The sequence below is a fragment of the Lissotriton helveticus genome, chromosome 5_1 (assembly GCF_964261635.1).
Source record: "Lissotriton helveticus chromosome 5_1, aLisHel1.1, whole genome shotgun sequence".
NCBI classification, from domain to species: Eukaryota; Metazoa; Chordata; class Amphibia; order Caudata; family Salamandridae; genus Lissotriton; species Lissotriton helveticus.
The window spans coordinates 1,234,110,723-1,234,135,731 of record NC_136065.1 but is presented as its reverse complement, the minus strand read 5'-3'; the positions used below and the strand labels follow the sequence as shown (position 1 = coordinate 1,234,135,731).

The following is a 25,009-nucleotide window of genomic DNA, read 5'->3' as shown; positions in this document are numbered from 1 at the left end:
GACGTGCAGATAGAGGCAAGAGAATTGCTGAAAGAAGCAACAGTGGTGTAGAAAGAAGCAATAAAGTGCAGAAAGAGTCAAGCAAAGTGCAGAAAAAGGCAACCGAAGTGCAGAAAGAGCCAAGAGAGGTGCAGAAAATGGTAAGAGAACTGCAGAAAGAGGCCAGAGGGATGCAAAAAGAAGCAAGAGCGGTACAGAAAAAAACAAGTGAGGTACAGGAAGAGGCTAAAGAGATACAGAAAGAGGCAAGAGAGGTGCAAAAACAGGCAAAAGAAGTGCAGAAAGAGGCAAGAGAATTGCTGAAAGAAGCAACAGTGGTGTAGAAAGAAGCAATAAAATTGCAGAAAGAGGCAAGCAAAGTGCAAAAAGAGGCAAGCGAAGTGCAGAAAGAGCCAAGAGAGGTGCAGAAAATGGCAAGAGAACTGCAGAAAGAGGCCAGAGGGATACAAAAAAGGGAAGAAGGGTGCAGAAAGAAGCATGAGAAGGGGTGCAGAAACAGGTAAGAGGATACAGAAATGTATGAGAGGTGGAGAAAGATGCAAGAGCAGTGCAGAAAGAAGCAAGAGCAGTGCAGAAAGATGGAAGAGAAGTGCAGAAAAGGCAAGAGGGGTGCAGAAATTTACAAAAGAAGAGCAGAAAGAAGCAAGAGCAGTGCAGAAAGAACCAACAGAGGTGCAAGAAGAAGCAAGAGGAGTGCGGAAAGAGATAGACATGTGCACAAAGAGGCAAGAGGGGTACAGAAAAAGGCATGAGGGGTGCAGAAAGAAGGAAGAGAAGTGCAAAAAAAAGCAACAGAGGTGCTGAAAGAGGGAAGTGGGTACATAAATAGGCAAGAGAGGTACAGAAACAGGCAAAAGAATAGCTGAAAGAAGCAACAGAGGTGCAGAAAGAAGCAAGAGAAGTACAGAAAGATGCAAGTGAGGTACAGCAAGAGGCAAGAAAGGTGCAGAAAATGCCAATAGAACTGCAAAAAGAGGCAATAGAAATGCAAAAAAGGGAAGAAGGGTACAGAAGAAGCAAGAGAGGTACAGAAAGAAAAAGAGCAGTACAGAAAGAACCAACAGAGGTACAGAGAGAGGCAAGAAAAGTACAGAAAGAAGCAAAAGAGGTGCAGGAAGAGGCAAGAGAACTTCAGAAAGTAGCAGGAGAGGTGGAGAAATAAGGAAAAGGGGTGCAAAAAGAAGTAAAGGGGGATCAGAAAGAGATAGGTGAGGTGCACAAATGTAAGAGGGGTATAGAAAGAGGCAAGAGGGGTGCAGAAAGAGAAAAGAGAAGTTCAGCAAGAAGCAAACGAGCCACAGAAAGAAGAAAGAGAGGTGCAGAAACAGGCAGGAAAGGTGCAAAAAGAGGGAACAGGGGTGCAAAAAGAGGCAAGAGAGGTGCAGAAAAAGGGAAGAGGGGTCCAGAAAGAGGCAAGGGGGTCCAGAAAGAAGCAAGTGAGGTACAGAAAGAGGCAAGAGAATTGCTGAAAGAATTAACCAAGGTGTAGAAAGAAGCAAGAGGAGTGCAGAAAGAGGCAATTGAAGTACAGAAAGAGGCAAGAGAGATGCAGAAAATAGCAAGAGTACTGCAGAAAGAGGCAAGAGAGATGCAAAAAGGGGAAGAAGGGTGCAGAAAGGAGCAATAGAGGTACAGAAAGAAGCAAGAGAAGTGCAGTAAGAAGCAAGAGAGGTGTCAGAAAGAGGGAAGACGAGTACAGAAAGACACAACAAGGGGGCAGAAAGAAGCAAGATAAGTGCAGAAAGAGGCAAAGGAAGTGCATAATGAAGTAGCCAGAGGTGCAGAAGGAGGCAAGTGAACTGCAGAAAAAGGCAGGAAAGTTGCAGAAACAGGCCAAATAGGTACAGAAAGAGGGAAGAGGGGTGCAGAAAGAGGCAATTGAAGTACAGAAAGAGGCAAGAGAGATGCACTCCCAATCAGGAGTTTCATTTTGATTGGCTGCCAGAACTCCAAACCAAGAAGTGTTGGCAGCCATCTTGTGACTTGGTAAAACCGAGTCACAAGTAAAAAGGGAATAAAATGATAAAGGGAAAAGGGGCCAGAGTAGAAATACCCTGACCCCCTAGGCCTGGTCAGGAGGACCCCCAGGGCCTCAAAAAGCATATTTTTTTTCAAACTGCAGGATTCGCTCTGGGTTTGTGAATCCTGCCGAGAAAATTTTAAAAAACAAAGTGCGGTCTCCTGCTCTTTGTTTTAATGAGCCCCAGGGGGATCAGGTGCAAGGGGCAATATGCTAAATATATGCAGGGGACGTGGGCCCCCACTGCCCTAGGGACAGCCAGCTCCCTGGGCTTTTAATAAAATATGTGGGGGGCTCCTGCCCCCCCACACTGCCCCAGGGACCGCCACCTCCTCTGGGCTTTTCTTAGTTATGTGTGGGGGCCCTCAAGGGCCCCCCTAAGCCCCAGTGACTGCAACCTCCTGGGGCTTTGCTTAATTATATGTGACGGGGGCCTCAAAGGCCCCCCCAAGCCCCAGGGACTGACACCTCCCTGGGGGTTTAACAAATGGTAAGTGTGGGGGGGCTTGAGCCCCCCAACACTGCCCCGAGGACCACAACCTCCCCGGGCCTCTAATTATTAAAATACAGGGTCCGTTGCGGACCACTACCTCCGGGTCATTGCAGTTTGCAATGGCAGAGCGGGGGCACTGCTCCCGCCCTGTCATTGCAAACTTCTGCTTTGCTCCATGGAAGCCAGAGCAGGAAAGCTGCTCTCGCTTCCATGAAGCACAGCAGTATTGCTTTTGGACAAGGGGAGCTGCATGATTGCAGCTCCCATTGTCCAAAAGCAATGCCGGCTCCCGCAGGAGGCAGTAGAATGGCTGGGACCAATGTTAGGCCAGATCCCGGGATAGGGTCCCCGGGCCATAATTGGCATCAGGAGGGGGTTCACGCGGCTCCCTCCAAATAACAAAAAAAGGCTGTCCAAGCCCTGGGGGATAGGGTCCCCGGGGCCAGAAATGGCCTGGGAAGGGGGCCTCTTGGACCACTCTCTGTTTCTTTTTTTTTTTAATAGGACCGGACCCTGGGGGAGGGGGTCCCGAAGCCAAAATTGGCCACAGGTGGGGCCTGGAGCCAACCTGCGCGCCGTCGCAATGCTTGCCTCCATTTTGTCTGGCACCACTGGAGCTCTATAGCCCGGGGACACACTGTTAGTGTAACCAGGCGCTTTAGAAATTCAGTTTACTTACTTACTTACTTACTTACTTCCCATGACTTTCAATTGTGATTTTTCTTTGCCAACCACATCACGTCATCTCGATATCACGCCATCTCTGTTCCAGGCAGTTTTAGCAGTCACTTTTGGATGCCAGTCACTACGCCGATTTAATTGTGGCATTGTCAGGTTGTGAATCTACTACGAGGGATTTTCAACATTGTTTCTACATGGCCGCATGGTATTCACACGTTTTGTCAACAAATGTCTTGTAGTGTGTTTGATGCAAACTTTCCTGGAACTATCTGAACACCATTGTTGAGGTTTGTCGGAGCGACGATGTTTTAATGTGATGTACATTGTCTTATTTTCTTCCTGGTGACTCAAAGCATTTTTGTTGCTTCCTCGAGTACAGTTTAGGATTGCCCAATACTGTCGGTTGATATCTTGTGTTCACGCAGCTATGATTTTTCATCACTCACTGCTCTGGCCTATGCTGCCATCTAGTGTCTATCCTCACATTATCAGCTTTAGTGGCTATTCCTCAGATTACGAACTTTAAGTTATATGGCCAATCCTACAGTGTATATTACTGCTCAGTGACCTTTTAATAGTGTGACAAGTCAAGTTTTTGACCTCTGGGGTTGTTTTATTTTGTTTCTAGTGAACAGTGTTAATTATCTCTTTCTAACAAGTGTTTTAATACGGTCACACAGTGCACAATCTTTACCTTAACACACAGTGCACAATCTTTACCTCAACATGAGGTGTCTTGCAGGGATTTTAGTCTCAGCATTACCATGCACATTCTCACATTTATTATCTCTTTCTAACTAGTGTTTTAGTCCTGTCACACAGTGCACAATCTGTACCTTAACTTCAGGTGTCTCACAATGGTTTAGTCCTTTTATTACAGTGCACATTTTCCTTACTTTCACTTGTGGTGTATTGTAAGGGTTCTTGCTGTTCTAATGGTTCACAACAATGACCTCTACATGAGTTGTCTCACATGGGTTACATTCCCATTTTTACGGTGCACATCATGTTTGCCTCTACATAAGGTGTCTGCTCAGTGCACAAGAAATTACCTCCAGGGTATTTCTTCCTTTACAGTGCACACTATGTCATGTGTTCCTACCCACGTATTCGGGTTCCAACCCGAAAAGCTAAAAAATGTGTTGCTTTAGTGCACAGTGTGGAAGCCCCACACTAGTTGTCCATACACGGACACTTCTCATCTTATTTGATTACCCTACATAGGGTGTGTTTGGGGAGTACCCTTTTGTGTACAACTCCAGTCTCATTACCTTCACACAGGGTATTTAGTCTGATTACCAATTGGTTATTTTCTCAAAATTATTGTGTCTTGTTCACAGCTTTCAATTGGTATTCATTTGGTCAATTGGTCATCATTTGTGATATTGAGATTTTAATTTATGGGAAGTATCTGTGATTCATTTTAATTGTCTCACTATTTCCTATTACAGCCCAGTTTTCATTTTGACATTTTTATTGGTGTCATCTGTGGATCCTGGATTCTATTCTTCTTTGTTTTTCTCTGTCTTTCTCTTACTGTGGTGTTCTTTTGTTCATTGGAGGTTTTCTTCTACAACTTTTTGTCAGTGTCTGGTATGATTTGTCTCTTTATATGCATTCCTGGCCAGCAAGTATATCTTGAGGTAGTCACTTGGTATTTTCTCTTTTTGTTATTGTTGTTGAGAGGAAAAGAGGATGGTATTCTCACCTTGTCTTTCTTCTCTGTTTTTGTCACTTATATTTTCACATTTTTTTATTAGTTCTTTTCTCTCAATGGTTTACGATGTTTCTAATTTACTCCTTATCTTTCCTTTATCTTGGTTTTCTTTCTCTTTTCTTTCTTTATTGGTTTTATATGGAAGGAAAGGGGATATGTTATATCCTGGCTTTGATGGTATTCATGCAATCGCTTTCTCTGCCAGTGGAATGTTCATCCAATTATGTGTTTCAGAATGTTGGGAGCCAGAGATGTCAGTTGAGAAGGGCTGAGCAGCATACTGGCTGCTCCTGGTGGGGTCTTATATTGGATTTAACTGGATGACTTGTAACTATCTACTAATAAACATCTAAAGATCCTCTACACGTCTGGACTAAGTTACTACAAATACCCATGTGGCTGTCTTTATATACATGTATCAACACATATATATAACAAACATCGTTTGCCAATGTTGCATAAAATTAAAATTGAAACTTCATACAAGTACATTTAGAACCAGTGTCACACTCATGAACATACAAGTACATTTAGAACCAGTGTCACACTCATGAATAATCCAGAAAAGTGAGGACCTCTGGTAAAATACCAACGACCAGTGTCGGATCCTCATGTCTGAACCCCCTAGACAGGCAAAATAACTGTGTAAAAGCCCACATACAATGCTGAATTTAAAAATGTTAAAGGCACAGGCAAATCCTTTTTATTACATGGCATAGTTTCTTTTCAATGGCACTGAACAAGCAGTTATTCGTAATAGCATATTATTGTGGCGCACCAATCTCTTTGAAAACATTTGCAGAGGGAGGAGAAGAGTATTGTTTTGTGGAGAGTTTTGTCCATCATTTCGCGAATTACCCAGAGTTCATTCCTCGTAGTGCAGTTAATCCTCTGACCCTTTCAGTGCTTATAAATTCCTCATTGGGCATCTGTTTCCCAATATAATAAGAGGGTCCGTGCTTCTGATGTTAGCTTCCTCCTCTCATGTGCTAGTCACTTGATTTACCACCAAACAAACTGAAAAGGCTGTGGTAAATAAATAATTAAATACCTGTGCTATTTTTGACAAGATATACTAATAACAGATAGCTCAATAAATAAGAGTCAAGATTCGAGGTAGCTGGAGTTTGCAGGTTTTAATACAGGCATAAAGGACAGGAACAGGACAACCTGCACGGGAATAGGATGGCAGCTGCCGGGGGACAGGATCGGAGCATAAGGGGCAACTTTAATAACAGTGCACAAGTATATATAGTTAAAACAATTTCATTGCAGTACATACAATAGGCATAGCAGTGGGCGGGGTTTGTAGCAGTCGCGAAAGATAAGGCATAAAATGGGTGTAACAAGAGGCGTGTACATAGACATGTGATGTAAACGTAACAGAATATGTCATAAATGGGGCGGAAACATGGAGGGGGCTACCTAAGGAGCCGGGACCTCTGACCTAATGGTGCGCGCAAACTGGCAATGACGTGTTACTAGGGAGAACTGGGGGCTATGACTTCTGCGCTAGAAGAGGAGACTAAAGTCTGGAGAGTCAGAGCGACATGTACCCAAACACTATATAGTATCTGATGTTTAGAGAACATGTTGATAGAATCTAAAAGTTATCAGGGCAAAGGCTAACAGACTCTAAGACTGGTGCATGCATTATTCCACATGTAGTGCGTGTTGAGGAATATTAAATGACCATTAATACAGTATTTCTCTTACATGGAGACGTAAAGGCTAGACGATGACTGAAACTATTGATGCGATTCAGTAGCTTAGGAATGCAGAGAAGGAGGGCTGGACTGATAACTAGAATCATAACATACTCTTGGCAGACTGGCAGGCAGAGCCAGGCCGAGCCGGGCACTGTGAGGCAGGAAGTAAGTGAAGGGTCAGGGATACAGGTGGGGGCTGTATCGCTCCTCAGCGAGGGTTCAGGAGACAGGAGCTGAATCTGAGTCCGGGCCCTTTTGAGGCCTAGAAACGGGGACTTTTACCGAATTAACGTGCACACTGTGAAACGTGGCAACATAGGTTTACATAGGCCTAATACTCGTAGCTTTCACGAGAACTGGAAATTGGCATACTAGAGTTGGACACAACTGGAATTGCGTCTTTAATCGATCATAAGGGAATACATATGCATATTGATCATGCACATATAGCATAGGAGTGGGGAACACGTAGGGACACAGAACATGGCAAAATTTACTTTTCCACAAGGCACTGCACGTTAAATCTCTGTGCTGTTTTCCACTGCATAATCCTCGCTGTTCTGCAATCTTCCAACCCGTTGTCCAATATATGTGTGTGTTTATATATGTGTGTGTGTGTGTGTATATACATATAAATGTACATGTCTTCAGCTGTGAGGTGAATGGTTTGAGAAATGTTGTGGACAAAAATAAAGATAGTGGTGATGAAAATATGCATTAAGTGAATTAAGTAAAGAAAAATAGCTTTCAGTGACTACTCAACCTTGGGCCATGTATATTCTGTTTAGAAAAAATGTAACATTCACTACAAAAATGCAACCAGTAGTTGTCCCCAGACTTTATTCAGGGGCCAACACTGGTTACTACAAACTCTTTTGATTGCTAGCTCAGTGATCAAGAAAACAAATTAATGTTTCAGTTCCAGGTTGTTGTTGTCATTCTAATTGGAGAGCGACAGGCACTTTGATGTCAGCAATGATGTTTCTATATGAATAACGTGCTACTGATATTGCACTGTTGTTTCTTTTTTTCTTCTCATAATGTAAAACAAAATAATTAATCATATGCAAATGAAAAAAGAAACCACACAGTGTGCTTACTTTGCTATGGAACTCTTACAGTAATTAGATCTCTGCTTTCTAGGCCAAGCTAACATTTATTGTATTTATCTCTCCAGATGTTGCTGTATCTTCAACTACAAAACACCCCAGTAAGTGCTGCATGAGCCTTAAACGGAAACCCTTGTGTATGGGCATGTCAGTAATGATTGTTTTTGTTGTTGGTTTTTTTGGTCCTCATATGTGACAACTTGCAAAGGTATAATATCAGATATTGATATGTGGTTCTGACATACCAAGCAAGCAGCCTGCCGGGCAAAGTCATTCCTGATATTCCTTTCTGCTCCATTACGAGAGATTGTGGGATCACCCACCCACTCTCTCTCTGGAGGCGAGTGTCTTAATCCCTGAACCTGAAAATCTCACTATGTGATTGAATCGGGCGCAAATGTAGCTAATGGCTTCCAGTACGTATTCTTTATGGGGACCCACTTAAACAATCTAGTCTGCCAATGATACCCACTTAATACAGGTTTCCCAGTGTGCTACAATTATCAAGGTTGGCAAGATATGTTCTTTCATGTTCCTACCTCTTCCCACTAGATCATCATCTTCTAAAACCCCAAATATTATCAGTGGTAGGCTTACCTCAATTCTTCTTTCCTTAAGGGTAGTCAAAGCCTTACCCACATCCTGCCAGTAGACTTAAATTTCTGGGCATTGCCAAACCATATGAATATCGTCTGCTTTCTCTTTCTCGCACTTCGGGCAATGTAATAGTATCTCCCACGTTAGACAGTTTCATGGGGGACCAATATACCCTATGAGAAACAAACAGATGATTTCTTCTTAATGGAGCATATCTAACAAAAGAACAAAGGGTAGCCATAGATACTTGACACAAGCATGATATGTCTACTGTCAGTAGTAATTCCTTTCATCTGCCTTCTGGAAGTGTGTTAGGGATGTCTTCTGCTTGAATCAGCATTCAGTGCCAGGTTGAGATTTCTTTCTTTTGCTAATTGGTGTCACAGATTTTCTTCACCCAGTCCAAGGAACCGCCAGCGTCTGGCTGTTCACATGCCTAACTTGTTAATTGCAAGTAGTTAAACCTTTATAACGTGTTGTTAGTTTTTTGGACAAGAAGTTCCCATGAAATTGTATTCTCTACCCCCAACAGGTCCCCCTATTTTTCTATAGAGATAGTGGTGATGAAAATATGCATTAAGTAAATTACGTAAAGAAAAATAGCTTTCAGTGACTACCCAATTCTTGGGACAACAGAGACGTGGTCTGAAACATTTGAGACATGAAAAGAGACAAATATACAGTTAGACTGCTCACCCAATATTTAAATCAGAAATTGTGTAATTGCAACATGACTACTAACCTGGCATGATCCCTTACACAACTCGGGGTTGACTCTTCCAACCACTCAGGCATGTCTATTCTGTTTAGAAAAAATTTAACATTCACTTAAAAAATGCGCCCAGTAGTTGTCCCCAGTCTTTTTTCTGGGGCAATCACTGGATACTACGAACTCTTTTGATTGCTAGCTCAGTAATCAAGAACACAAATTAATGTTTCAGTTCCAGGTTGTTGTTGTTATTCTAATTGGAGAGCGACAGGCACTTTGATGTAAGCAATAATGTTACAAATATTGCAATTTTGTTTAACTTATTCTTCTCATAATGTAAAAGGATATAAATTAATCATATGCAAATGAAAAAGGAAATCACACAGTGTGCTTACTTTGCTATGGAACTTTTACATTATTTAGATCCCTGCTTTCTAGGTCAAGCTAACATTTATTGTATTTATCTCTCTAGCTGTTGCTGTATCTTCAACTACAAAACACCCCAGTAAGTGCATGTGCCTTGAGCGGAAACCCTTGTGTATGGGCATGTCAGTAATGATTGTTTTTTTTGTGGTCTTTTGGTCTTCGTATGTGACAACTTGCAAAGGTATAGTATCAGACATTGGGATTCGGTCCTGACATCCCAAGCACGCAGCCTGCCGGACAAAGTCATTCCTGGTATACTTTTCTGCTCCATTACGAGAGGTTGTGGGATCCCACACTCAGTCTCTCTCTGGAGGTGAGAGTCTTAATCCTTGGACCTGAAAGTCTCAGTATGTGATTGATTCAGGCGCAAATGTAGCTAATGGCTTCCAGGTTCGTATTTTTTTGTTGAACCACTTAAACAATTTAGTCTGCCAATGCGTTTAGCTGATATTAACCATTCTGTACAAGGGGGAAATGGGTGATACCAACTTAATACAGACTTCCCTGCATGCTATAATTATAAAGGTGAGCACGAGCTGTTCTTTCATCTTCCTAACTCTTCCCACTAGATCATCATCTTCTAAAACCCCAAATATTATCAGTGGCTTACCTCAATTCTTCTTTCCATTAGGGTAGTCAAAGCCTTACCCACATCCTGCCAGTAGAATTGAATTGGGGGTGATTCCCAAAACATATGAATATCGTCTGCTTTCTCCTTCTCGCATTTCAGGCAATGCTTGATAGTATCTCCTACTTTAAACTGTTTCATGGGGGACCAATATAGCCTATGGGAAACAAACAGATGATGTCTTATTAATGGAGCATATCTAACAAAAGAACAAAGGGTAGCCATAGATACTTGCCACAAGCATGATATGTCTACTGTCAGTAGTAATTCCTTTCATCTGCCTTCTGGAAGTGTGTTAGGGCTGTCTTCTGCTTGAATCAGCATTCAGCGCCAGGTTGAGATTTCTTTCTTTTGCTAATTGGTGTCACAGATTTTCTTCACCCAGTCCAAGGAACGGCCAGCATCTGGCTGTTCACGTGCCCAACTTGTTAATTGCAAGTAGTTAAACCTTTATAACATGTTGTTAGTTTTTTGGACAAGAAGTTCCCATGAAATTGTATTCTCTACCCCCAACAGGTCCCCCTATTTTTCTATAGAGATAGTGGTGATGAAAATATGCATTAAGTAAATTACGTAAAGAAAAATAGCTTTCAGTGACTACCCAATTCTTGGGACAACAGAGACGTGGTCTGAAAAATGTGAGACATGAAAAGAGACAAATATACAGTTAGACTGCTCACCCAATATTTAAATCAGAAATTGTGTCATTACAACATGACTACTAACCTGGCATGATCCCTTACACAACTCGGGGTTGACTCTTCCAACCACTCAGGCATGTCTATTCTGTTTAGAAAAAATGTAACATTCACTTAAAAAATGCGCCCAGTAGTTGTCCCCAGTCTTTTTTCTGGGGCAATCACTGGATACTACGAACTCTTTTGATTGCTAGCTCAGTAATCAAGAACACAAATTAATGTTTCAGTTCCAGGTTGTTGTTGTTATTCTAATTGGAGAGCGACAGGCACTTTGATGTAAGCAATAATGTTACAAATATTGCAATTTTGTTTAACTTATTCTTCTCATAATGTAAAAGGATATAAATTAATCATATGCAAATGAAAAAGGAAATCACACAGTGTGCTTACTTTGCTATGGAACTTTTACATTATTTAGATCCCTGCTTTCTAGGTCAAGCTAACATTTATTGTATTTATCTCTCTAGCTGTTGCTGTATCTTCAACTACAAAACACCCCAGTAAGTGCATGTGCCTTGAGCGGAAACCCTTGTGTATGGGCATGTCAGTAATGATTGTTTTTTTTGTGGTCTTTTGGTCTTCGTATGTGACAACTTGCAAAGGTATAGTATCAGACATTGGGATGCGGTCCTGACATCCCAAGCACGCAGCCTGCCGGACAAAGTCATTCCTGATATACTTTTCTGCTCCATTACGAGAGGTTGTGGGATCCCCCACTCAGTCTCTCTCTGGAGGTGAGAGTCTTAATCCTTGGACCTGAAAGTCTCAGTATGTGATTGATTCAGGCGCAAATGTAGCTAATGGCTTCCAGGTTCGTGTTTTTTTGTTGAACCACTTAAAAAATTTAGTCTGCCAATGCGTTTAGCTGATATTAACCATTCTGTACAAGGGGGAAATGGGTGATACCAACTTAATACAGACTTCCCTGCATGCTATAATTATAAAGGTGAGCACGAGCTGTTCTTTCATCTTCCTAACTCTTCCCACTAGATCATCATCTTCTAAAACCCCAAATATTATCAGTGGCTTACCTCAATTCTTCTTTCCATTAGGGTAGTCAAAGCCTTATCCACATCCTGCCAGTAGAATTGAATTGGGGGTCATTCCCAAAACATATGAATATCGTCTGCTTTCTCCTTCTCGCATTTCAGGCAATGCTTGATAGTATCTCCTACTTTAAACTGTTTCATGGGGGACCAATATAGCCTATGGGAAACAAACAGATGATTTCTTATTAATGGAGCATATCTAACAAAAGAACAAAGGGTAGCCATAGATACTTGCCACAAGCATGATATGTCTACTGTCAGTAGTAATTCCTTTCATCTGCCTTCTGGAAGTGTGTTAGGGCTGTCTTCTGCTTGAATCAGCATTCAGCGCCAGGTTGAGATTTCTTTCTTTTGCTAATTGGTGTCACAGATTTTCTTCACCCAGTCCAAGGAACGGCCAGCGTCTGGCTGTTCACGTGCCCAACTTGTTAATTGCAAGTAGTTAAACCTTTATAACATGTTGTTAGTTTTTTGGACAAGAAGTTCCCATGAAATTGTATTCTCTACCCCCAACAGGTCCCCCTATTTTTCTATAGAGATAGTGGTGATGAAAATATGCATTAAGTAAATTACGTAAAGAAAAATAGCTTTCAGTGACTACCCAATTCTTGGGACAACAGAGATGTGGTCTGAAAAATTTGAGACATGAAAAGAGACAAAAATACAGTTAGACTGCTCACCCAATATTTAAATCAGAAATTGTGTCCTTGCAACATGACTACTAACCTGGCATGATCCCTTACACAACTCGGGGTTGACTCTTCCAACCACTCAGGCATGTCTATTCTGTTTAGAAAAAATGTAACATTCACTTAAAAAATGCGCCCAGTAGTTGTCCCCAGACTTTTTTCTGGGGCAATCACTGGATACTACGAACTCTTTTGATTGCTAGCTCAGTAATCAAGAACACAAATTAATGTTTCAGTTCCAGGTTGTTGTTGTTATTCTAATTGGAGAGCGACAGGCACTTTGATGTAAGCAATAATGTTACAAATATTGCAATTTTGTTTAACTTTTTCTTCTCATAATGTAAAAGGATATAAATTAATCATATGCAAATGAAAAAGGAAATCACACAGTGTGCTTACTATGCTATGGAACTTTTACATTATGTAGATCTCTGCTTTCTAGGTCAAGCTAACATTTATTGTATTTATCTCTCTAGCTGTTGCTGTATCTTCAACTACAAAACACCCCAGTAAGTGCATGTGCCTTGAGCGGAAACCCTTGTGTATGGGCATGTCAGTAATGATTTTTTTTTTGTGGTCTTTTGGTCTTCGTATGTGACAACTTGCAAAGGTATAGTATCAGACATTTGGATGCGGTCCTGACATCCCAAGCGCGCAGCCTGCCGGACAAAGTCATTCCTGATATACTTTTCTGCTCCATTACGAGAGGTTGTGGGATCCCCCACTCAGTCTCTCTCTGGAGGTGAGAGTCTTAATCCTTGGACCTGAAAATCTCAGTATGTGATTGATTCAGGCGCAAATGTAGCTAATGACTTTCAGGTTCGTGTTTTTTTGTTGAACCACTTAAACAATTTAGTCTGCCAATGCGTTTAGCTGATATTAACCATTCTGTACAAGGGGGAAATGGGTGATACCAACTTAGTACAGATTTCCCTGCATGCTATAATTATAAAGGTGAACACGAGCTGTTCTTTCCTCTTCCTAACTCTTCCCACTAGTTCATCATCTTCTAAAACCCCAAATATTATCAGTGGCTTACCTCAATTCTTCTTTCCATTAGGTTAGTCAAAGCCTTACCCACATCCTGCCAGTAGAATTGAATTGGGGGTCATTGCCAAATATATGAATATCGTCTGCTTTTTCCTTCTCGCATTTCAGGCAATGCTTGATAGTATCTCCTACTTTAAACTGTTTCATGGGGGACCAATATAGCCTATGGGAAACAAACAGATGATTTCTTATTAATGGAGCATATCTTACAAAAGAACAAAGGGTAGCCATAGACACTTGCCACAAGCATGATATGTCTACTGTCAGTAGTAATTCCTTTCATCTGCCTTTTGGAAGTGTGTTAGGGCTGTCTTCTGCTTGAATCAGCATTCAGCGCCAGGTTGAGATTTCTTTCTTTTGCTAATTGGTGTCACAGATTTTCTTCACCCAGTCCAAGGAACGGCCAGCGTCTGGCTGTTCACGTGCCCAACTTGTTAATTGCAAGTAGTTAAACCTTTATAACATGTTGTTAGTTTTTTGGACAAGAAGTTCCCATGAAATTGTATTCTCTGCCCCCAACAGGTCTCCCTATTTTTCTATAGAGATAGTGGTGATGAAAATATGCATTAAGTAAATTACGTAAAGAAAAATAGCTTTCAGTGACTACCCAATTCTTGGGACAACACAGACGTGGTCTGAAAAATTTGAGACATTAAAAGAGACAAATATACAGTTAGACTGCTCACCCAATATTTAAATCAGAAATTGTGTCATTGCAACATGACTACTAACCTGGCATGATCCCCTACACAACTCGGGGTTGACTCTTCCAACCACTCATGCATGTCTATTCTGTTTAGAAAAAATGTAACATTCACTTAAAAAATGCGCCCAGTAATTGTCCCCAGACTTTTTTCTGGGGCAATCACTGGATACTACGAACTCTTTTGATTGCTAGCTCAGTAATCAAGAACACAAATTAATGTTTCAGTTCCAGGTTGTTTTTGTTATTCTAATTGGAGAGCGACAGGCACTTTGATGTAAGCAATAATGTTACAAATATTGCAATTTTGTTTAACTTATTCTTCTCATAATGTAAAAGGATATAAATTAATCATATGCAAATGAAAAAGGAAATCACACAGTGTGCTTACTATGCTATGGAACTTTTACATTATTTAGATCCCTGCTTTCTAGGTCAAGCTAACATTTATTGTATTTATCTCTCTAGCTGTTGCTGTATCTTCAACTACAAAACACCCCAGTAAGTGCATGTGCCTTGAGCGGAAACCCTTGTGTATGGGCATGTCAGTAATGATTGTTTTTTTTGTGGTCTTTTGGTCTTCGTATGTGACAACTTGCAAAGGTATAGTATCAGACATTGGGATGCGGTCCTGACATCCCAAGCACGCAGTCTGCCGGACAAAGTCATTCCTGATATACTTTTCTGCTCCATTACGAGAGGTCGTGGGATCCCCCACTCAGTCTCTCTCTGGAGGTGGGAGTCTTAATCCTTGGACCTGAAAGTCTCAGTATGTGATTGACTCAGGCGCAAATGTAGCTAATGACTTCCAGGTTCGTGTTTTTTTGTTGAACCACTTAAACAGTTTAGTCTGCCAATGCGTTTAGCTGACATTAACCATTCTGTACAAGGGGGAAATGGGTGATACCAACTTAATACAGATTTCCCTGCATGCTATAATTATAAAGGTGAGCACGAGCTGTTCTTTCATCTTCCTAACTCTTCCCACTAGATCATCATCTTCTAAAACCCCAAATATTATCAGTGGCTTACCTTAATTCTTCTTTCCATTAGGGTAGTCAAAGCCTTACCCACATCCTGCCAGTAGAATTGAATTGGGGGTCATTGCCAAAACATATGAATATCGTCTGCTTTCTCCTTCTCGCATTTCAGGCAATGCTTGATAGTATCTCCTACTTTAAACTGTTTCATGGGGGACCAATATAGCCTATGGGAAACAAACAGATGATTTCTTATTAATGGAGCATATCTAACAAAAGAACAAAGGGTAGCCATATATACTTGCCACAACCATGATATGTCTACTGTCAGTAGTAATTCCTTTCATCTGCCTTCTGGAAGTGTGTTAGGGCTGTCTTCTGCTTGAATCAGCATTCAGCGCCAGGTTGAGATTTCTTTCTTTTGCTAATTGGTGTCACAGATTTTCTTCACCCAGTCCAAGGAACGGCCAGCGTCTGGCTGTTCACGTGCCCAACTTGTTAATTGCAAGTAGTTAAACCTTTATAACATGTTGTTAGTTTTTTGGACAAGAAGTTCCCATGAAATTGTATTCTCTACCCCCAACAGGTCCCCCTATTTTTCTATAGAGATAGTGGTGATGAAAATATGCATTAAGTAAATTACGTAAAGAAAAATAGCTTTCAGTGACTACCCAATTCTTGGGACAACAGAGACGTGGTCTGAAAAATTTGAGACATGAAAAGAGACAAATATACAGTTAGACTGCTCACCCAATATTTAAATCAGAAATTGTGTCATTGCAACATGACTACTAACCTGGCATGATCCCTTACACAACTCGGGGTTGACTCTTCCAACCACTCAGGCATGTCTATTCTGTTTAGAAAAAATGTAACATTCACTTAAAAAATGCGCCCAGTAGTTGTCCCCAGACTTTTTTCTGGGGCAATCACTGGACACTACGAACTCTTTTCATTCATGGGGGACCAATATAGCCTATGGGAAACAAACAGATGATTTCTTATTAATGGAGCATATCTAACAAAAGATCAAAGTGTAGCACAAGGGTGTTACGTTTACTGTCGGTAGTACTTCCTTCCATGTGCCTTATGGGAGAGTGTTAGGGCCGCCTTTTGCTTGAATCAGCATCCAGTACCAGGTCCCTTGAAATTGTATTCCCTTCCCCTCTTTTCCCATTCCGGCCTCAATGAGTGGAATGGCCAATACATCCAATAAGCATGGTGGGGTTCCAGGGGATTTCCAAATTGGAGCCAGGTGACAATAGTAGGAAATTCAGAGAATTTTCCTAACCTGTATTCACAGCTTACATGCTGCAGTTAAAACCTTGAGTCACACCCTTTTGAAGTATTTGGGGTGTCCAAATTTAAAGAGAAAGTGACTGCTCTCTTCTTTCAAATCTTTGGTGAGAGCTCCAAAACATGAGGGCCCCAATTTAAAGTTGTTTGTTAATAGAGTTTTAAAATGCTTTAATTGGAAAGCCCAGCAGTAAATTTGAAAATCTGGGAAGGCCACCCAACCATCTGTTTTCTTTTTACACCACTTCTTCCATGCAATTCTAACGGCCTTATTTGCCCAAATAAAACTGTTCACTTCACCTGGTAACTTTCTCATACACTTTACCTCAAAATGCAGTGGTAATGCATTAAACAGAAAAGTACGTTTTGGAAGGAGCATCATTTTGTTGAGGTTAGTTTTGCCGAGGTGGGACCATAGTTTTAGGAGCTTTCTGGTTTCTTTCGTGATTTTAACCCAGTTTATTTCAGCCATGATATCCATATCTTTCGTCACTTGCACACCTAAATATCTGATCTCCATCTTCTCTTGCTTTTTCAGAGTAATGTCTAGTGGTATATTCCATGCCATGATCTCAGTCGTCTCTTCGTTGACTAAATATCCCAATACTTTCTCAAAATCTATTAAAATATCCAAGATGATGGGAGATGCCCCTAACAGGTCTTTTGTGTAGATCATTAGATCGCCGGCATACAAGGCCTCTTTCTCCATCATTGATACTGAAATGGTAAGATTCGCTGTTCCTGCCTGATTCTCCTGGCTAAGGGTTCAATATATAGGTTTAACAGTAGTGGGGATAGGGGCAAGTTTGCTGGTGCCTCTACCTATCTCCACCACAGGTGTAAGAGTGCCATTAACCCGGATTCTTGCCTTAGGGGATCTGTATACATTTTGGATTGCATGTAAAAAATTATTACCTACTCATTATAGCTAAGGGAAGTTGTTTGTCAGTGGCAAGGTCGATTGCACATACCAAATCAGGTACATGCTCTTGTAGGTGTCTATTTGCCATCAATCCCTTTTGGAGGTGTTGATCTGCTCTCCCGACACTACACCAAATCTTTTGGCCAGAATGCATGTAAACAGTGAGGAGTCAATGTTAAGTAGTGAAATCAGCCGATATGATTTACATGTTTTTAGGATTTTTATTAGGTTCAAGAATTAATGTGATTGTAGCCTCATTCCACCTGTCAGGGATAGGGAAATTATCCTCATATATAAGATTAAATAAGGAGGTCAGCTCTGGATCTATTTCTTCCGCTAAGACCTTATATATCTCAGGCGGGATACCATCTGGGCCTGGAACTTTCCCCTTTTTTAAATGTTTAATTGCTTCATGAACATCCTCAAGACTTATTTCCTTATTTAGATGTTGTACTTTGTCTTGAGTAAGTTTTAAATGTGGGTCTAGTGTTAGTCAACTATCACCCTGGGAGTCTGATGCTAGGCGATCTTCCCTATACAAGTTTCGAAAAGGTGATAAAAGTCATCCCTATGTCTTGATCATTTTGGCACCTTTCCCCAATTTGCTCCACTACCACCTCTTTGATTGTGTTTCTAGTCAGTGTTCCTATTGCCTTCCAAGGCAATAACTTACCACAGCCGTCCCCATATTCATAATGTGCTAATTGGCTAACATTCCATTTTTGTTCAAGTGTGTCGTCTAGGTGATCTGTTAGTATTTTCTTTGCTTCATCTATTTGATTTTGAATTCTGATAAAATCTCCAGGGTCGGCTGCTTAATTCAGATCTGTGAGCCCGGTGGCTTTTACCCTCTCTTGGTCCGATATTTTTTGCTGGGCTTTTAAAAATGATTTGTCTAGCGTCCATTTATAATCGGATCCATGCGAGAAGCATAACCATATTTCTTATTGCGATATGTGTAACTTTAATTACTTCCAGCCTTACCTATCCAAGGATCTATCAACCCCATATTCTTCATTAAATTTTGTATGGCGTTTCTCATTTTTGGTGTCTTGGTTGTTGGTCAGGAGGAAGATTTATCTAGAACAGGATTGAGTAATGTATTGAAGTCACCAGCCATTATAATTATATTTTCATTATTTGGCAATAGTTGAAACAGATCCTGTAAGGTGGAAGGATCGTGTATATTGGGGCATTAATAGGTGACCAGGGAATATTTAATGTTGTTGATATGCATGATGGCTATCAGCCATTTACCCTTGGGATCTGCAGCGACCTCTAATAGTTTGGCCCATGCTGTATTTCTGGGTAAAATCGCATCCCCTTTACATTACAATTTTGATTTGTGCATGCATACTGGCGTATCCACCCCTGCCCTTTAGTAATTTTTTACCACTCTGCCTGCTGAAAGGTGTGTCTCTTGTATCATCAGTATATCATTGTTTGATTGTTTTAAAAAAGAATAATTCTCCTCCTCCTGGGCGGCACCCTCAACCCATTTACATTCCAACTTAATATCCTCAGGCTGCTGGTATTAATAACGGTAGTCACCTTCAGGGGCGCACCTTTTCTTTGAGCCTCGTAAACTTAACATATTTGCCACACATAAGGGCCATAATTTTTTTCCCTCTGCTACCCACCAAGTGAGATATTTAATTGAGGAACACGGCGGTCAGTTAACAACGGACCGCTTCTGACTCACCTCTCCGGGACGCCAAGATGCACCGGGCCGAGCCTCGCCTAGCCCCTGCGCCGGAAAGTTCTACTGAGCTGCAGACACGGTTTTGGGCTGCCATATGGGAAGGGTAGCCTGCAGTTGTTACAAGGGAGTGGAGGCGCAGAGACACCCTTGATGCAACTGTACCACAGCTTGCCTCCTCTGAGGAACAGTGGTTACTGGGCGCATTGGAGCTACGCCGGGACCGGCAAGCTGCAGCACAGTCCCACCACCGGGTCGCTGACAGCAATGTCAGCACAAGTCTGAGAGCACGCCAGCCACTACATCCCCCATCACAAACCACTACACTGAATCCTTCTTCTTTTTTGCATCTTATGTGCCCCAAAAATACTCCTCTGCCAGGTGGGAAGGAGAAGGGACAGGGGAAACCACACAGGAACGCCAGAAAAGCTTAGAAGACTTGAGTTTAATCATCTGAAGAAGGGAAGACACAAGGTATTTTGCGCTACACTCTCAGAAATAAACACTTAGATTTCAACATTGGACTTTCTAAGGGGGGCCTTGGTGTATTCCCCCCAATAATCTTCCCTAAAACTGCACCCACTCTGCCACTCACTACTTCCCCCCAAACTCCCAAAGCTGCTTTTCTGGAGCCCAAGAATAGGAAAGTTAAAATCACACACTCACTGAGATCCTTTTTGAAAGTACAAGGAGGGAGGGGGGACACTTTCCCCAGAGAGGCTAGTACACCTTTTGTCCTCACTCATACAGACACTCTCAGACTAATGGCACTTCAAAAACTTGATCATAGAGAGCAGGAGGGGCTCCCCCTATCCAACCATTCCCAGGTTTTGGAGGGAGGTATAATACTCCCGGAACTCATAGGAGAGGTTGAATTAGGGGCACCTATACCAGTGATAGAGGAAAATATCTTTCCCCACCTATAGAACAAGACACAGGAGCCTTACTGCATTCACTTTCCGAGGAGATTAGAACTAGATTCTCACTCTCTGAGGGAAATCCCACAAAAATATGTGACATGTGCGAGAGCCTAGAAAATAAAATAACGGGTCTAACGGAAAGAATAGAGAGCCTAGAGGCAATTCTGGAGACAGTGCGGGATGAGACAGCAGGGAACAGCAGAGAAATTGCGGACCTTAAGACTAATGGGAAATTACTCCAGGAAAAGGTAGAAGCATTAGAAAACCACTCCAGGAGAAACAATCTAAAGGTCCTAAATATTCCTGAGGGTAATGAAGGAGGCGATTTAAGAGAGTTTGTAATAGCTCTGATAAAAGAATTGATACTATCTGTCAGGACACTAGACCTACATCAGGATATACAAAGAGTACATAGGGACCCATACATGAAGAATCCCAGCATAACTAAGCCCAGAAGGGTACTGATACATTTTAATACCTATGTTGTGGAAAAGTAAATTTTGCCATGTTCTGTGTCCCTACGCTTCATCCATCATATGTTATGTGTGCATGACCAATATGCATATGTTATTCCCCATGTCCGATTAATGACGCAATTACAGTTGTGTCCACCTCTAGTATGTCAGTTTCCAGTCCTCGTGAATACTACGAATATTAGGCCTATGTAAAGTTATGTTGCCACGTTTCTCAGTGTGCACGTTATTCCATTATAAAGTCCCCGTTTCTAGGCCTCAACAGGGCCCGGACCACAGATTCAGCTCCTGTCTCCTGAAAGCCTCGCTGAGGAGCGATACAGCCCCCACCTGTATCCTCGACCCTTCACTTACTTCCTGCCTCGCAGTGCCCGGTGCAGCTTGGCTCTGCCTCTGAGTCTGCCAAGAGTATGTTATAGTTCCAGCTATCAGTTCAGTCCTCCTTCTCTGCATTCCTAAGCTACTGAACTGCATCAATAGTTTCCGTCATTGTCTAGCCTTCTCGTCTCCACGTTAGAGAAATACTGTATTAATGGTCATTTAATATTCTTCATCACGCACTACATGTAGAATAATGCATGGTCCAGTCTTAGAGTCAAGTTAGCTTTTCCCCTCATGACTTCTAGTTTATATCAACATGTTCCCTAAACATTAGATACCAGATAGGGTTTAGGTACATGTCGCTCCGACCCTCCAGACTCTAGTCTCTGCTCCTAGCACAGAGTTCGTAGCCCCCAGCTTCTCCTAGTAACACGTCATTGCCAGTTTTCGCGCACCATTAGGTTAGAGGTCCCGGCTCCTTAGGTAGCCCCCTCCAATGTTTCCGCCCCATTTCATGACATATTCTGTTACGTTTGCATCACATGTCTATGTATACTCCCAGTTACACCTCTTTTTACTGTTATCTTTCGCGACTGCTACGCGTCACGCTTTCTGCTCCACCCACTGCTACGCCTACTGCAATGTAATGCTATGTGTTTGCGCTATGTATATAAGTCAATGCATTGTTATTAAAAGTTAGCGCGCTCATCCCAGACCAAGCCCCAGCAGCTGCTGGGTCATTCTATGCAGGTTGTCCTGATCCTGTCCTTATGCTGTAATAAACCTGCAGAAACTCCTACTACCTCGAATCTTGACTCTTATTTTATTGAGCTATCTGTTATTCATTCATTCATTTAAAAATAGATCCGGTATTATTTATTTATATACCACATAATGGCGCCCGAATAGGGACTTGCCCTTTCCCCACGCGTCGGTGAAGCCACGCCGACCCCCTGACCCTCTGCAGTCGTGACGGAACCATACCGTGCACTGGCAGATATTTCTGCTCCAAGTATCCCTCAGGCCCACGGAGGAGACGGAGGAGGCGGTCCAGCATCCGAACGAGACGGTGGAGGAACGCGGCGAGTCCCGACCAGAGCCCAAGCCGAGAGTCCAAGGTCCGAGGTATCCGGAGGCCCACCTGTAACTGAAGTCCGAAGTTCGTCGTCCGTCGTCCAGTCCAGTCCGAGGCCTTCCGTTCCGTGCTGCCCGGTGAGTACCATTGCTGGGGTAGTATCTAGACAGGACCAATCTAAATTGACTCCTGGTCTGTGGGTTGGTGGTACCCAGACTCACAAACGAAGTGTTCACCTAGGTGGATACGGGTCTTGATGCGTCCCTTTATGGGACCGGTATGTTCCGTACTGTTATAGCAGTGCATCTAGTAACTCTAGTCTGTTCCGTTCTCGAGAAAACCTGTTCTGTTTCTGTTCTCAGTATTCCAGGTAATATTCTGTTCGAACCGTTATTTATAATGTTCTTTATGTATTTTAATGTTGTGGTATGAGTGTGATGTGATTTCGTGTTTTTATTGTGTATTGTATTGTGTCCAGATTACAGTTCAGTCATGCCGCTCTTTTCCAAGTTACGTCAGTTAAAAACTAGAAAGGGTCTGTTAGAGGAAGCAGTTCCTGTCCCACCTAGGGACAGTCCAGGTCACTTTATGTATCAGAAACATGGCATAAGCGCCATAATGTATCTAGATTTATGGGTAGAGTATACCAAACAGTTAGAAGAAAAGTATAGATGGCCCGTATCGGGTACATGGGATGCCGAATGTATCATGCGAGTAGAAGAAGCATTATGGAAAAAGAAAGCCAGACAGTCACAGAAAGATGCCATCGAGTTATGGCGTAAAGAAGCGCATAGAAGAACCGAAAAGGAAGTCAGAAAGTCAGAGTTAAGTAGAGAATCCCAGGAACGAGCCCAAGAAAGAGAATTAATCGAGATAGGTGAACAAGTCAAAGCCGAACAGTCAGACAGACAGAGGCATGCCCTCATTAAGGGTATGTATCCTCTCCTTGCCGAAGGTTTGCCAAAAGCGACCCCAGAGGCATCCAGTAATTTCCCGCCGCCATTAGTTCCGACCAAGCTACGTCACAAACCGACCGCAGCTGATATTTTTATTTCGTCCTACTTGGACGACACAGTCCCCGAATATGCAAATCCTGTTCGCGCTCCGCCAGTCCCTGTAAATCAGGCACTTCCTGCTCCTCCAGACACCGGGGTGCCCTTAACAGCTCCCCCGGTCCAGTCCGCCATACAAGTCCAGCCCACGTTACAATTACCGACTCTGCCAGGACGAAGAATGTCAGTCGACGATTCCAGTTTAGGGGCCGCGGGAGGAGGTCTTCCTCAAACCCCGCCGCCACACAAGCGTTTATCAGCACTCGAATTACATGCTCAAGCATCACAGCGTACTCCTAAAAGTAATAAGTCTGTCACAGAAATCAGACAAGCCCTTGGCGAATGTGTCTATGACCCAGTCCCAGGCGAGTATAATATGGTTTTATATTCCGTACGTGTAAGGAGAGTGACCGAGTATCTAGTCACCTTACCGAATATGAAAGAAGATCTAGACAGAATATATCGTTTCATCCGTACAGGGGATGATCCAGAAAGTATTGGCGAGATTATGTCTCAAAGGAAAGCCGAGATCCAGCTCATGATATTAAAGTTCCTGATCAATTGTCTAATAAGAGAACAAGATTACCCGTCTAAAGATTCCGCCGAAATGAGAATCCTGACAAGGTGGAGTGATAATATAGCCGAGGGTAAGCACAAGACCGTCGGTGCCATGGAGAGTATGTACAAGAAAATTCGTAAAGAAATAATAAGGTTACACGAACAGCGTAAAGCAGCACAAGTAAGCGAGAAAGAAAGTATCTCTGATCCTGAAGAGGAAGACGAGAATCCCGCCAGAATAGCGTATGTAGGAAAACCTAGATTTCCAGATCGCCATTTACGCCTAGAACACAAGTCTATTTTTCATCATCCAGCACCAGAACAAGGTTCCCTAGAACAAGTATTTCAAGCTACCGATCACATTCTGAAATCACGAGTCGGTTACAGTGAATTAAGTACTATGCATGAACAAGAACTAGCCCGATCAGCAGTCCGATGGATTACTGATTCTACCACTTTTCCAGACGAAATAGTGGCACAAATGTTTCTGAAACTGCCCCCAGCCGAGCAACGACTGGTGGGTATGTATATGATCCAACACCTTATTACTCTGTATGAGGGTCAACATTCTGATCCAGGTCCGTTACACGATATCCTGAACGAGTTACTCCAGTATAGATGGAGAGGTCTAGGTACCGATTTAATTAGTGTCATTCTAGAACAGCGTCACAAATATAGAACGTTTCTGAACCCGCATTTTGTTCATGTCTCACCCCCAGAAAGTAAACCATTCTACATAGACAGACAGAATCCGTTACGAGAAGTCCACCCAGTCCAAGGGGCGGGTGGCGTAATGCAACGAGTGTTTGTATACACTCCAATATCAAAGATGGAACTCCTTGAAATGAAGAAATTAATTCCCTGTCATGACAAAGATCCAGCAGGGTTCCATAGAGAATTAAAAGACATGCTCCGTATGGGAGAATACACTTACCCAGATATCATTAAAATGTTAAAGGTCCTGCTACCCGCAGGGGTATATGAAAAGTTAAAAGAAAAAGAATGGGAGGTGGGAGAGAAAAAGATCGATTGGGCAGCTCTAGAAGCTGAAGACAAGGCACGAGTACCAGGTACCGGTCTTGGAGATAAATGTAAAGAATTACCAGAATTACTGATTCAAGTTTTACCCAGATTATTGACAACGAGAAAAGAAGACTGGGATGCAATCTCAGCCTGTAAACAGAAACAAGATGAAGATATTAGTGATTTTTATTCTAGATTCGAGAAATGTTTCAGTATTAATAGTGGTCTCAAGACAAGTAGTGAGTCATACCCTCATCTTTTCGTTACCAAATTAGTCGAGAATTCAAGCCCACAAATTAAAAATCGAGTTTTGAAAGTCGAAAGCACCTGGCAAGCTAATACTCCGTCCCAGATGCTCCAGATGCTCCAGTACCACCAGAATAGAATCAGAGAAGAGCAAGAACACGAGAGA

At 42.2% G+C, this 25,009-nt stretch overlaps 1 protein-coding gene across 7 annotated transcripts in view; it reads left to right on the top strand.

The window, feature by feature from the left end:
* The window catches only part of LOC144755244 (uncharacterized), a 305,633-nt gene that overhangs the window by 75,364 nt on the left and 205,260 nt on the right, over positions 1–25,009 (top strand). For 2 of the 7 annotated variants that reach the window (XM_078643980.1, XM_078643979.1), the window contains exons 2-6: positions 7,798–7,830; positions 9,508–9,540; positions 11,255–11,287; positions 13,002–13,034; positions 14,747–14,779. In XM_078643980.1, coding sequence (XP_078500106.1) covers positions 7,798–7,830; positions 9,508–9,540; positions 11,255–11,287; positions 13,002–13,034; positions 14,747–14,779 — 165 coding nt within the window. The remainder of the gene's footprint in view (positions 1–7,797; positions 7,831–9,507; positions 9,541–11,254; positions 11,288–13,001; positions 13,035–14,746; positions 14,780–25,009) is intronic. The other 5 variants (XM_078643981.1, XM_078643982.1, XM_078643983.1 and 2 more) reach the window with 5 other exon arrangements.